This window comes from Gavia stellata, chromosome 31 (assembly GCF_030936135.1).
Source record: "Gavia stellata isolate bGavSte3 chromosome 31, bGavSte3.hap2, whole genome shotgun sequence".
Lineage (NCBI taxonomy): Eukaryota > Metazoa > Chordata > Aves > Gaviiformes > Gaviidae > Gavia > Gavia stellata.
In genome coordinates, this window is record NC_082624.1 from 4301708 (window position 1) to 4316399 (window position 14692).

At 41.7% G+C, this 14692-nt stretch overlaps 1 protein-coding gene across 1 annotated transcript in view; it reads right to left on the bottom strand.

The window, feature by feature from the left end:
• XPO7 (exportin 7) overlaps nucleotides 1–14692 on the bottom strand; it is a 48725-nt gene that overhangs the window by 17369 nt on the left and 16664 nt on the right. Inside the window, exons 2-10 of the mRNA XM_059831596.1 lie at nucleotides 13900–14046; nucleotides 12121–12214; nucleotides 11120–11286; nucleotides 8909–9001; nucleotides 5499–5603; nucleotides 2895–3060; nucleotides 2256–2329; nucleotides 734–853; nucleotides 383–529 (exon numbers count right to left, since the gene is read on the bottom strand). Coding sequence (XP_059687579.1) covers nucleotides 383–529; nucleotides 734–853; nucleotides 2256–2329; nucleotides 2895–3060; nucleotides 5499–5603; nucleotides 8909–9001; nucleotides 11120–11286; nucleotides 12121–12214; nucleotides 13900–14046 — 1113 coding nt within the window. The remainder of the gene's footprint in view (nucleotides 1–382; nucleotides 530–733; nucleotides 854–2255; nucleotides 2330–2894; nucleotides 3061–5498; nucleotides 5604–8908; nucleotides 9002–11119; nucleotides 11287–12120; nucleotides 12215–13899; nucleotides 14047–14692) is intronic.

The following is a 14692-nucleotide window of genomic DNA, read 5'->3' on the forward strand; positions in this document are numbered from 1 at the left end:
GTGGAAAACTCAGTGGGAATATGGCATGATATTCATATTACTAGCAATCCCTGCAACTGCATTTTAATAGTGAAGTGATACATAAATCTAAAAATAAGCCTTACTTAACAAGGCTTTTTTTTTCCCCTGCTAGGACATGGAAAGACTCTGGAGGCATAGCAACCCTGCCTTCCCCCACATACTGCTCCTGTTCCATTCAGCAGGAATTCACAGAATAATCAATGCTACACCACAGGATTCTGTCACAGTCTGCAGGGTTTTTTGGTAAAAATAACATATAGCGAATTAAGGGGCAAAGAACAGACAAGAGGGTTATAATTTTGTTTCAAGAGAAGTCAAGGGGCATAAACACCCATCAAGGGTAAGTAAAACCATTTTATACCTGCAGGCTGGTCACGGTGAAGTTGGCAATGAGTCGGATGACTTCGGGGTAGTTCTCCACCTTCACCAGCTCTCCCAGCTGGTAATTGCTTTTCAATCGGGCCAGCAATCGGCAGAACTCGTGGTAGTTATTTGGGTCTGACAAACTCTGAGTGGAGAAAAAAAGGAGAAGAATTGAGAAACAGCACTACTTCGCAACACATGGCAGTCAGCTACAAGAGGGGCAGATTATGGTGGAACTTCCCCCCAGTGCCACAAGTGGGACATGTAAATTAGAAAGTATTTTTGGTGAAGAAACTTGATGCAGAGGAAGCAGAGGCACAATTCCACTGACTGCATCTGAAATACTCACCTGTGGGTTTTCCAGTATTCGTTTAACTCCATCAACGAGATGAGATAAAAACTTTGCTCTTTCTGCATTGTTGAAGAGAGATCTGCGTACAGAGGCTATCTGCACTAAGCAGGATAAAACCTAAAAGGGGCAAAGAGAATAAATAGAAAGGGAGGGATTAGAACAATAAAATGAACAGCACGTTTCCTTTTCATGACACAACACATCATTTAAGTCTGATGCTCCTTTGCATGCTACACAACAGCTCCTTCATCTTTGCAAGTCTGTTTAGTCTATGTAAAAGTGTAGAAACAATTTATGGCAGAGATAAAAATCACATCACCCAAAGGAACATCTCCGTCCTGACAGTCAAAGGTGTGTTCCAAACTCTGCTCCCAGAAATGCTGGGATTTCTTCAGCTGGAGAACACAGATCGCATAAGACTGAAAATACACTAGGACTGGCAGGGAGGGCTGGTAAACTTAACAGAGACTTGGAAACGTATTGCAGAAGACAGAAGACTGGCAAGAAAAAAAATTAAATTGTTCTCAACCAAAACCTCTGAAATTTAAATCGAGAGTAAATTCCCAGGGTGCAGCTGCAGTAGTGAGTAACCGGCTGGTGAATAGGGTTTTGAAGAGCAGCGGCAGTCAGTTAGGACTAGCACCCTGCAATCCTTATCCGGAGGCAAAGCCCCGTTCCCTCCGACCAGTGTAAGGACTACATGCTCAACTGCTAAGCCTCTCATTCTTGCTGGCTCTTACATTTACTGATCAAAGAGGCAGGACAATTAAAGGCGCAATTGCTTCAGATTTCTATTCAGTAACAAAAAAGAGTCTCACACTGTTAAAGTCTCTCATGAATATTTGAGGCTCTAAATTCAGAATTAGCAAGTAACCCTTCAACATAATGAACAGTGCTGAGAGTCTCAGCAGAAAAAAGTACTTCTGAAGGACCCTTCCCTCCCTAGCCAAAGGGCATGTTTTCATTGCAGCATTAATTATGAAAAATATTTATCCGATAGATAAATGCCTGGCAGGCAATTTTTTTTCAAGAAGAAATAATCCAACTTTTATTTCAGTTGTGCTATTGGCCATTTCATCCAACTGGGACATGGCCTAGTTTTAAAGTGTGGAAGGAGAAATTACATTCCTCGGTTGCGCTCCCAGACTTGCTACCTACTCGCAGTATGGTTTTAGGATCAACTTAGCAGTACAGCGGAAATAACATAAGCTACATCCCTCGAAAAGGGCTTACTGGCAGAGCGAGCAGGCAGACTCTAAGCTACGTAAGGACAAAAAAGTAGGCTGGACTTCCAGAAAACAAGCTGCTCTTAGGTCAAATCCAAAACCTGCAGATGCCTCAAAACTAGCAGCAACAGCACCAGACCAGCCTCCTCTTTGTCACTAGGCAGTGCCATCAAAGCAAAGGCAGCTGTCTGAAGTCAGCCTATGGCATTACAACCAACAGTAAATCTCCAAAATGAATCCTACAAACACTTTCTGGTAGCGGAGTCTGTAAGGCAAATGAACACTAAACTTACCAGAGGAGAAAACGAAGGAGGGATGGAATGATAAAGATCAAAAAACAACTGAAGGGTCGAAGAATCCAAGAATGCTGAAACAGAATGGAGCATTTTATTGAGAACATCTCCATTTACTGCTTTCCGTAGGTCTAATGCTTATCTTATCAACAATGGCACGTGTACTTGTCACGTGAAGTACCACGCTATAAGAAAATTTCCAAAGGATTTTACATTTTTACACAATTGCCTTTCCCAGAAATAAAGTAAACCCACTGGTACTTGGTAGTAAGGCAAAATTACAGGAAAATATTTTAAGAACACAATCTGTGAAACTGCCTGCAAAATGACTGGTGAGAACAGCAAGGATGTTGAGAACAGATGCCGAGTTATTTGTTATTTACATTTTTTAAAAAAAAACAGTTTACTGCTTCTTGAATTGGCAGGTATTAAGACTGAAAGGATAGAGGAGTGTTTTTGTAGCTCAGTATAGCCAACCCAACCTGAACTGCATTTGTAATCACACCAAGGAAAGGCTGGATTTTACATCTGGCATTGTGTGCAAGAGTTTATTTGTTAAGTACAGAGAGGGCTTTAGCAAGTAACCCATGCTTTCAGCTGGTATGCTGTAGATTAGCCCTCTTCCTCCAGCAAGATTACCTGATCTCCAACTGGTTGGGATCTGCACAGTGCAAAGATCATCTGAGGACTCGTCTGTTGATGTGCCAATGAAATCAAAGTTCAGGCAATTATGTGTGAGCTTAAGAAGCTGCATGAGCAGACCATGCTGGCTTTCATCATTTAGATTCAGGTTCTTCCCAGAAGCCTATAAAATACATCGGATTAAAAAAGTCAAAAGAAAAACAAAAAAAGCAAGGTGACAGCTGAGTTTGAGGCAGCAATTCAACTTTAAACAGGATGTGGCAATCGTAAGGATCATATGCCACAAGCACCAACCCTAGCTATCACATACTTTTACAGACAGCATGTGTATTTACATGCTTAGCCCTTCCACGAGACGGATAAACAGACAGCGCTTTCTTTTTCACTGGCTTGTACTGCACAGGAGAAAAGCAACCAGGCTTGCCAGCTTGCAATTATACTGTGAGATTCAGGAGATAAGGAAGTTCTTATTAAGGTTAAACACAAGAATACATTTTCTGCCTGACAAGCACTTAGCAGCAGGGAATCCTGTTGCTCCACCTAACCCTCATATGGAAATGGGTGCGTTCATTTTTGTTGCACAGATGATCTGTATGAGCCTTGCTTCGGTTACAGTGCTCTGCTATGGGCAAGGAAAATGTGGATACTCTTAAGTAACACAAAGAACTTGCTGGACATGAAATGCTAGGTCATTCCACTGCAGTTTAAATGTAGCACTTGGGTCTGTGCTCCAGGGACAGGCCAGCCCATCTATCCTTTGTATTATTGCTCAGTACTTAAAACAAAACAAAATTCTTCCAGCTCAAGTCTATTGCAAATAACACATGTGCCGATACTGCCAAGACCAGTGCCAGTGGTCACTGGAACGTCTTCCTCGCTCTTTCCACTCTATCACAAAGATGTACTTTTCTGGGGCTGCCTAAATGCACCCTGTTTTACAGACATGGATACAGACGTGATCATTGGTTTCTCTCAGCCCAATCCTCCCCACTCGAAAGGATCACCTTAGAAACTTCTGTTTTTTATATACAGAAACTTGAGACAGCTACTGTTAGACACAAAAAAGAGACATAACTTGGGTAGTAGGTGTTTAATCACAGGAAAACAAGGATGTTGCATGAAACAACAGAAAACATTCAACCTGTCTTGAACCACAGCATCCCAAGAAACAAAAGCAAGATGACTAAGAGTTAGGGTGGAAAACTAGAGCCTTCCTCCTGAGGCAAGCTGTGTCTTTCTAGTCTCCAAGTCCCCATGGTCATGCAGCAACAATAGTGTGGGCAACAGCTCAGCCAGAGCTACATGTACACGACAACAGTAAGAGCGCAGCTCTGGGGACACTGTCTTAACAAGGTCTGGTTTATGCCTCCTGGCTGGGTACAAGCACTTGCTGAACTTTCTCCAACAAGTCAGGGCAGTTACAAGGACTCTGTCCTGCCTGCACCTCCCCAGGCACTTCTTTTCACAAAGCTAGAGGAATCCTTTTATTTCCGAGACCTCTAATTAACCATCAAATGCACCTGAAATAAGGCAATGAATTCAAAAGTTACCAGAGCTGTTACGGTTCAGGAGGATGGGTGCATGGGAAAGGATGACTAGCATAATTGTACAAGCCTGGCTTCCTTTAGAAACCAGGAGGAGAAAAAAGATCAAATTACACCCACGTACCCACCTTTATTACTGACAGAACCAGAGCTGCTCATTTTGAAATATCTTTAAAATAAAATTTCCTTTTCACTCCTTGTGCTATTTGTCAACTTTGACACTTCACTCAGCTGGAAGGATAAAAGTTAAACTAATCAAATCTGTGCTACCGCCACTCAGTTTATTGGGGTAGACTTTCTCATACAGGGCTATTCTTGAAGGCATCATTACAACTCCAGATTAGCTTTTTAGAAAAGAAACTTCATGCAGAATCAAGAATTTTCTTCAGATTATCTACCTGCTTACAAAATATACCTGTGCTACTTCAGCTGGAGGAAAAACTGCTTTTTTTAGGGTAAAACCCAGCCCTAATAGCAAAGCTCTGCTGCCTTGTCCCAAGGTAAGTATTTTTAAAGCAAGTTAACTCATGTGTGATAATTAGCAGAAAATAAAAACCTGGGTAAACATAAGACAGTCTAATATTTATCATGTGTTAAAACATCAAGGACAATCTTTAGTCACAATCTTCTAAACATATCATTGCTAGCATTTTTTCTCTCACCATGGGGGTTTTAAACTGAGGTTAAAAAAAGAGACAAGGACTTATTTTACAGGAAACCTCTCTGCCAGTACTGTAAATCAAAGACATTTAAAATGTAAAACAAAGATCTCATCTCTTTCCTAATGCTTTAAGACAGGAAAGTTTAACCCAAGCCTCGTGGTCCGTGCATGTATATTCAATCAAAATTGTTGAAAGGAGTTATATTTCTGTATTTGTATCATGTTCGTTTTTTTCCTTAATACAAACCTAAGCTCTCCTGAAAAACAAGTCCAGAACATAGCTTTTAGAACAAGAGTGCTCGTTCCAGGACAGTTACATCAGAGGGAACTTCAGCCCAAAGCCTGTTGCCCCAACACACAGCCCCCAAGACAGATGACAAATGACGGTTGCCTTACCTGTTTCAGTAAATTGCATGACAGCGTGAAAATATCAAATAGGGATGAATCTCGGAAAGAAGAGGCTATTTTCCTGTGCTTGGTCAGTGGATGAGTAGTATCCGCCTGAGCAGAGAGAAAACCAGCGCTTAGAACTGACGGGTAGAGGTGGAACAAGACCAGCAGAACCCGTAGGAACCCTGCTAGGGACTGGGACATACAGGTTTCCCTCCCCAGAGCGATGTCACACCAGCTGGCTAAACCAGGGGGATGCACTGCCACTGCGGTACATGCTGCTACTGCAGAAGAGTGGTCCTTCCATGGATAAAATCATATTGCTGACTTTCCACCTACAACACTTACAAAGCAGTTTCACTGCACCCCTGCCAGAGAGCATGGTTGTGTTTACTCTCAACTTCATTTAAATCTCTTCCAAAGCAGGATCAACAACAGTATTTTCAACAGCACTTAAGTAATTTTAGAAACTTGAATACCGCTTTCTAAAGTGCTCCAAACTCCTAAAGTTAAATCCTACCTGAAGCCGCTGGGCAGACACATGGTCAACTACTAGCAATTATAATCCCCCTCCTGAACCTGCACAGATGAAAAGAAAACTAGAAGGAGAGTTAACCAGAGACAGCCAGTTTGGACTTTGCTGTATCTATTATAAACTCCAGTTCTGGACCTCTCACCGTACCAGAATAAAAAGCTGACATATGATCTACGAGGCAAATACACACGTATTGCTTTACAGCGGATAGCAAAGTCTCCAACTGATTCAACCGATGCATTCTAGCATGGGCCAGCACAGGCAAACAGCAGCACAACTTATGTCACTTCATAGACTATTTTCTAGGAAGAGGAGAAAAGTGAAGCGATACTTCACATCTTTGCCATTTATTTGAACACAGGCTGGCAAAATTCCACTTGCCCAGGATGAATTATCTGATGGGCAGTCAGTTATCGTAGTGCATCTGGGACAGAGCCTTCTTGCAGCCCAGTGCCGTGGCACACAATGCGAATCTCCCATCTTCTTTATGCTTTTGTTACTATACCTCTGTTAACCGTAAATACACACACGTCTCATCCAGTATTGCAGGAACCAGTACAGCTCTAACCACTGCAGACCTCACTTTAATGTACTAACCTTCACCACAACCCCATGGAGGATACAAACACTCTTGCCTCTTAAATTATAGCTGAGAAAGAGAAGCCCTACATCACCCAGTAGTTGGTGGCAGATCAGAACTGGACCTAAATTTGTTAGGTGCTCTAATGACTGAATTATCATGCCTCAGCTTCAGCTATTAGATTTCAGGGTCTTTAAGAAAATGAGTATTATTTACTCTCTCCATGGTTATTACAAATCTCCCTTATTTCTGGGCTTGTGGCAAATAAGCATTTCCTTTTACTTCACTATGAGGTCACATGGCTTAAATCAGTGAACTTCTACAATACAGTGGACGCTCAGTACCTCCGGGCAAGTCTGTGCAGTATTTACAGGATGAAAACTGATACTTCAAAACAGTTACTAGCGCTCTATTTTATTTGTACTGTGAGCTTTCGCAACAAAAGCTTTAGTAAACAGAGCTCTAGAAAATTCAGCTCTCACACAATGTAGTTGGAAGTTTAAATAGTTATCAAAAAAAGCCTGAAAAGAAGCCCCAGAAGGGGTTTTTTTTGGGTGTTTTTTTGCCATGTACACGTACATGACCCCACTTTGATGAGTGGGCATGTTGGCAGATTTATTATTTTGCAAGTAATGGCAGTTTTAGACTTTCCAAGATGAGTCACTGAATCCAGCCCTGTGTGACTGTTGGCACAAAGCACATTTAGGAATGAGTAGTAAACTGTGGCAGATTTAATATGCAAGATATTAGGAAGAGATTTTTGATCAGTCTTTAACTTCATTGCTTATTTTAGTATAAGCCTGTAGAGACTCTGGAACTGGGACAGGTGACAGTTTCTGTGCTGACCATTCTCCTGCAAGCAGAAGCTGGAGCCCTTTACAAAGATGCTGATAGAGACATACTGATTTATAGAGGTAAACAGACTTGCTTTCATCCTTGATGCAAGGAAGCAAAGGACCAGCCCTCTGCCGAGACGAGTTAGGGTTGTACAGAAGTCTGGGCAAGGAAATGGTAACAGGAACAAGGCATGGCTTAAGAGTTAGGAGGAGATCTATGGGGTAGGATTTACTGATCAGGCCAGGCTTGAAGAATGAAAGTGAATTTGGGGTCTGAAATGGATGCAGAAGCCATTCAGATTACAGTGCAGGGCTCGGCAAGTTCGGAGCTGCTGAACTTCATCAAGTCCAGCAGAAGAAATTGGTGCTTTGCCTTGGCCAGGACAAAGCCTTCTCCTCCATTTCCAGTTCTGAAAACAATTTGTAATCATCCTTCAAATCTCACTCAAGGATCTCTCCATTCCAATGCTTGGATTGCTCAATACCAGCAAAAATGAAAGGTTACTTTCCTTAGTAAGATATTAAAACCAAAATACTTAGTTCCACCTGGTCCTCTTACCAAAATTAGAGACTTTTATACAAATGGCAACCCTCACGCTGTCTTAGGACAGTGGTAGCCATCAGCGGTGCTACAACAAAGTCTGCCTGACTGGTTAGGAAAATGATGCAACCTTAGATAGCATCAAGTAAAGCTGCTTGTTCCAGCTTTCAACTTAAATACCGAGAGGCAGCATAACATTAGAGGGCTCTACAAACCACCGAACTAACTAACCTGGAAAGACCTCTGCATCAACACCTTGCTGCAGCTGGCATGACTGGGTGCCATGCCAGAGTACCATGGGCTTGGTGTGCCCCGTGTTTCTTCTGCCAGTCACCCAGGGTCGGGGCTGTGTAAGGAAGTCAGCACTCAGCCCCAATGAACTGGCAGAATTTGAGACCTGCTGGGAACGCTACAGAATTTAGTACTGAATGAAAAGGACGCTTTAAAAATCTGCATGATTTGACAAAACCTCTTTGTTTCATCTCCCTGGTCAATACAGAGGCGGGCATGCTCCATTCACTCCTTGGAACAAGAATGCTGTAAGCTGAAACAACGCACAGGGACCGACAACAGAAGGTGCTAGGGATGTCCTAACGCTTGGGGCTTTGTCCTCACTAGGTAGGCTAGGCTAATTGCTTAGCATTGCTTTTTCCTTTTTCATCTCAGAAGATTACATTAAAATATGAGAGAAGATGGAAGATGCCAGTGAAACAAAACAATTCCTCAGCACAGGAGGTTTCAGCATCTTACCACAACAGTAAGTGACTGTGTAAAAATAACAAAAAAAACCCAAAAAACAAAAAATAAAAACACCCACCACACAACATCCCCTCCCCACCAAAAAAAAACCAAACAAAAAGCCCCAAACCACGCACAGACACACAGCAGGACACAACAATATGAATGAGAAAATTGGACACTTACTTCACTGAGGAAGGCTGTAGCACTTACTTGATTAATTTCATTAGTTAGTTGGGACAGGATTGTCACTCCTATGATGCAGTGCTCTACACTATCCTGAGGAAGGAAAGGGCAACAGGGAAAGCAGTTAGCAGTGCCAGGATGTTTTCATTAAGCTTCACCATCATTCAAAGACCTTTCTGCTTGGAAGATTTCTAGACATGTTTGTCTAGAAATGCTTTATCTTTCTAGTATTGAGACTGGAAAAAAGCCCATGAGCAATAATACCAAGCAGAGCATTTAAAAATGTGCTTTTTGAGTACTTGATGTTGTTAACAATGCAAAGGGTTCTGAAGAGTTCAGTAACATGAGCTAATAAAAATAGGCTCCTTTTATTTAATAGTTTAATCAACATTTTTGTGTTATGCCCTAACTCTGAAAAGTTTTATTTAGATTTAAATCAGTTTGTTTAATTTTAACAGAGGCTGCGGTAAAACGTGCGGAAATTTCTGCAACATTAGTACGAGTATTAAAATCCCCAGATGAAAACTCTGGGAAATAAACTTCTCCCCCCCCACACACTTCTTTTAAACTACAGACCTTGAACAATATGAGTAGCAGCTGATCAAGTTTCTCCGCACACCGCCCCACGACCATCCTGCCAAGAAGGACAGCCTACCTCCCAGTGAAGGGAGTCCATTCTTCACAGCCTGCTCAGCCTCTGGCTGCACTTGAGACTGCCAACAAGGGGCCAATTGTGAAGTAAGTCTGTTACAGATACCTCTTCACTAGAAACGGTAATCCATTTATCAAATGATTTAAGAGAAACAACCTGTATTGTTCCTTTGCCCCAGTTTCTGTTCTGTAACTAATAAATGACGTTTCCTTTCCTAGCTCCACCTTGCTTTCCACCTTCTGCACAAATTGCCCTGATGTCCAGCTTCAAAGACTGAACTCATCTGCAATACAGAAATTCAAGCATATGTAGGCTTGGGACCTTGGCCACTTCTTTACTGGAGCCATCTCTTGACAACAGTCTCAGTATTTACATGATATTATCTAGTCAGAAGCCACTGGAAAACCTTGCTGAAGCCACGTCTTTAAAAAAGTGCAGCCTTCTGTATACTTTACCAGCCAGAATAGGTAACTTGAGCAAACAGGAACAGACCATCTCAAACTGAACACAGCAAGTAGATATTCACACTATTTAATTAGGTTCCTGATTAAAAAGCACACATTCCCCAGGTCATGAGCTGGGAAGGTGAGGAATCTAGCTCTGATAATTTCAGCTAAGAACACCTGCGAACTATTTGGGACATAGTTACCAGCCCAGAAAGGAACATGATCTTTAAATTACTTAACACCTTCTAGATCCTCCTTCACTGCAGACATCTGTAAAGGCCTAAAATAATAGTAGTTAGCCTGTTCTCTGAATGCCCACACTCTACCACTCCAGAATTAAAGCCTTGTACACGTCTCCTTTTTGCACACTGGGAAGAATTTCTGGTCATTTTGACCTGTTCTACTGTCTTCCTCCAACTTTTGATTTTGGGACAAATTTCAGAGCAAATACCTCAGTATTCGCAGTGTTACAGGATTTACTGATCCCTCTGGGAGGAAGTTTCAGTTTGGAGAGAGCTGTTGATAAAAATGCAGCATATACCTATGCAGTCTTTTGGGTTTGGAATGAAACCCTGGGGTGACAGCACATACATTTATGAAGTAACAGTCAGGACATCTAAAGAAAATTGTTAACAGTAACATTTGTGTAACACACTAGTTTTAAGCTACATTTTGTTATGATAACTCAGCTAAATATCAAACGTGACTTCCACGGATATATCACCCTTCCAGTGAATGAAAGCAAGTCAAGCATGGCACATATTTCCCTCGTAGACACTAAGCCCACGTGTACCATTTTGCACTAATCAGCATGGCGTATTTAAGCTTGAGAGCTTGGAAGAAGAATTGTGCAACTGGAACGCTAAGAGACATGTCTTACCATTGAATACGAATGGTGGCAGTTTCCAGAAATAAACCCCCACCCCACCAAACTGTGAATTATAACAACTGACCTGTCCTACCAGTTGTCAGCTGCTTAGCCTTGGTAGTCACTATTCAACAAATGCACAGATGAAAGACTGGACAGAGGATGCTAAGGTGCAAAACAGTAACTGAAAATGGATGGACTTTCAAATCCCACAAGGTGTGTATTCATCTTACAAAAAATCTGACCTGTAAAAACCTTGTGACATCTGTGATGACGTTCCTGAAGACATATTCATCCTTCTGACAGTCAAACCAGCCCAACTTTGTGATCCTGGCATATAACTGGATCAGTGCTTGTGTGACAAACGTTGCCAACTTTGGCCTAGTGGCAAGGTAGTTGAGCACATAGTTCCCTGAAACACAGAGAAGAGGTCTATCTGTAGACAGAAACTCGGCAGCTAGAACTGAGATGGTAACACCGATAGGAAAAACCAACTTTTTGAAAGTTGTTTTAAAAAAATGAGCACAGTAGTGGGTTAGATACAAACATTGACCTTTTACTTATGCCTTTAACATGCCAGAGCTGTGGAACAGATCTGGAAAGTGGTTAGAGACAGGTGAGAGTTCCTCCTCATAAGCCTAACTTGCTTTGTATTACTAGATTAAGCCCAATCCTTTGTAAGCACATGTAAATAGCAAGAAAAGCTGAGAACATTTCAAGGCCTTTCCTGGGGGATGATCATCTACCACATCATTTGTAAAAAAGCAGACTGAATGGCATTCAGACTCCTTCCTCGGAGGAAAGGAAGTATCAGCCATTCTCCAGAAAAGAGCGCTGTGACAGACTGACTGCTCCCCTAGGAAATACTCTAAATGACATTTCAGAGACCCATAAAGGATTTTCAGTTTTGAAAGCACATCCTCAGAAGAGGCAAGCACCACGCATATGTTATACTCCAAAATAAATTTATCAAATACAACTGGTTTATTCACAAGACCACAGAGCTGTCACTCCCTTCCATCCGGAAAAATTCTGTATATTTAGCCTTGAATTCTGTTAGCTAATGATATAGGTGAAGATGCCACCTAACAGAAATATTTCTTTGCCGTTTGGGCATTCTATACCATAGGACGTCCGAACAACTGTAAAGCACAGTATCTTGCAGAAAACCTCCCACCCGTGGATGAAAGTCCATTTGACAAACATTCACATTAGTTTGGTAATAAAAATTAAGTCTTGTACTTACGAATATCTATCCGTTGTTCCAATGGTAAAGGGTTGTTTGTGCGTGACACGAGTTTTGTAAGGCATGTAGCTGCCAATAGCTGGGAGTAGGATGACTGTTAAGAAGAAAACACAAACAGAAGTTTACTGCACACTTCAGAACAAGAAGATCAAGCAGTAATGCTGGATTTTAAGCTAATTGCTCTCTGGAAATTTGAGTTTAAAGCATTAATTTAATTGGTAAGTCTAAATACTCTATATAGCATTTATTCTACCATTTTATAGACACTGAAATAAACCAAATACTTCAAGGAAGTCTTAAGAAAGAAAGGAAAAGCTTTTGAAGGGCGGAAGACAACAGAACCGCCACTGAAGGCAGGAGTAAAACAGTCAACCTGCAGGAAGTTACCTTAAATGTCATGCCCAAAAAAGACAATTAGCCCTCTCAGCCATAGGAGTACGTTACTGTACGTTAAGAAGCACTTACAACTTCCACTTGATTACTAAATACAGGTGAAAATATATTACTTACAGAACAGCACACAGACCACTGAACTGTAATCTAATTCAGGGACACAAATGATGGCATTCAACCACCTAAAACCCCTGGCTGCACCCGATTCCATAAATTACAGCCAGGGAAATGACAAGCATTTTGCATGCTAATTTCTGTAATATATAGTACTGTAGCCAGCTTAGTATCCAAGATGCAGGAAATCTATTTATTTTAACCTTCCCAAGGACAATCGGGTATAAAATGAGCCAGATCCCAGACTGAACAAAAAACCCCACAACCCTCTGGCGAGGGTCAGAGAGGCAATGGATCACACGCAGAGAATGAAACCAGGCTTTAGGAACTTTCCTTAAAAAAAATAAAATTTATTTGTCCTCAGGTAAGTTACTAGATCCCATCAGAAGAGCTTCAAATTTGTTTGTTTTGAACTCACTGGACTTCAAATTTAACAAAATGTTAAATAATTTGCTTTGTGTAAGTTTGCTAAGCCAGTGAAGTGTCACTCTTCTCCCCCTCCCTTCACCACCTCCTCCTCCTCCCAGAGGACTTACTTTTTACAACAGCCTGTTTAATGTTTCCTATTTTTGCGCACAAGGCTCCAATCTGATAGATAGCGAAGCTGGATGCACATTCTGCCAGAAGTCAAATCTTGCAAGATCATGTGGCAAAGCCATTTTAAACATTATTTGTGCTGATACAAAGTAAAAATCAAATGGCCACTTAAAAAGAAGAAAGCTAAAAGAGTCAGACAGGATTTACTGCTGGCATATTTTACATCCTTTCTGTAACACTAATTCTAAAGCACATGATCTAATTTTCCCTGTTTTAAAGTGCTGGATTATTAAGACAACACTATAGCAGGGGCAACTTTCCAAGGAAACATTCCAGAAGAAACACTGCTGGTTTTATCCCCTATGAACCTCTGTGTACACACCATTTTCTCCGCAAAGCCTATAGAGAAGGCAGCGGTTCCCACAGTCTATGAAATACCACTGCCATAATAATGTTTTCAACTTAAAGCTTGACGTGTCTGGGTGGTAGCCTGCGAAGAATGCAGCAAGGCCCACAAGACATTAGAATTGACAACCTTTTGTAGTACCCGCTGCAGCAGCATAATTAGCCATCAGACCCAATGCTTTTTTTGGCATAGGCTGCCTGCAAACTGAGATACACGAGAGCATACTGGGCATGCAATGTCAACACAGCATACCAGACCTTGGGGCTATTTCCCTTATCAATGCCCAAAATACCAAGATACATTTTGAACAACCGTATTGTTTTACATACACTCCCTCTTTCTAGAAGAAGCTGGCACTTGCTCAGGCAGTCTGGACTGTTGGTGAACTCAACCAAGGCTTTCTCTGCCTGGAGCCGTGTCGCAGTGTCTGTGGTCTCGTACAGCTGCTTGCACAGGTTCTCTAGCTGGGCTAGGCTCTGGAACACAGGAAAACAAATTTATTAGGAACAAGAGGTTTTACAGTTCAGTTATGCAGCACTTTAACCCAGGTTATATGTATGTATACATACACACATATATAACTTTACTGTTTGCACAAAGGAAGGAAAACGTTGAACTCCTGGTTTGTTCTTCCATCAACAAAATCCATTTAACCTACTGAATTACCTGTACAGAAATTTCACAGCTACCTCTTACACCTGACAAAATACCATGTTGCCTCCCCACTTTCACCTTTTTTACGTGAACTCAGGCACCCACTCCCAGGGTCAGTGCTCACCCAGCCTGAAGGCACAGCACTGTGCAGCACATGAGGTCTGGAAAATCTCTTACAGCTCGTGCTGTAATGGCGATAATCCTAACCTGCCCATTTTAAATAGCAAAAAAACCCCATCCTCACATCTAGCCTTTATGTTACACCATGTCAAATCCCTCACAAACTTGGTTTATATTCCCTTTGCAGGGCACCGTAACAGACTTCAGCGTCCCAGGATGCTGGAAGGATCTCATGCTAAATCTTCTACACTACACGCACCAAAAATACCTAAAGCAGAAGAGAGCAAATGAAGAATGGGATGGGGATGCCTTTGAGCGGCGTCTCTGCGAACGTGTTCGAAGGGAAAT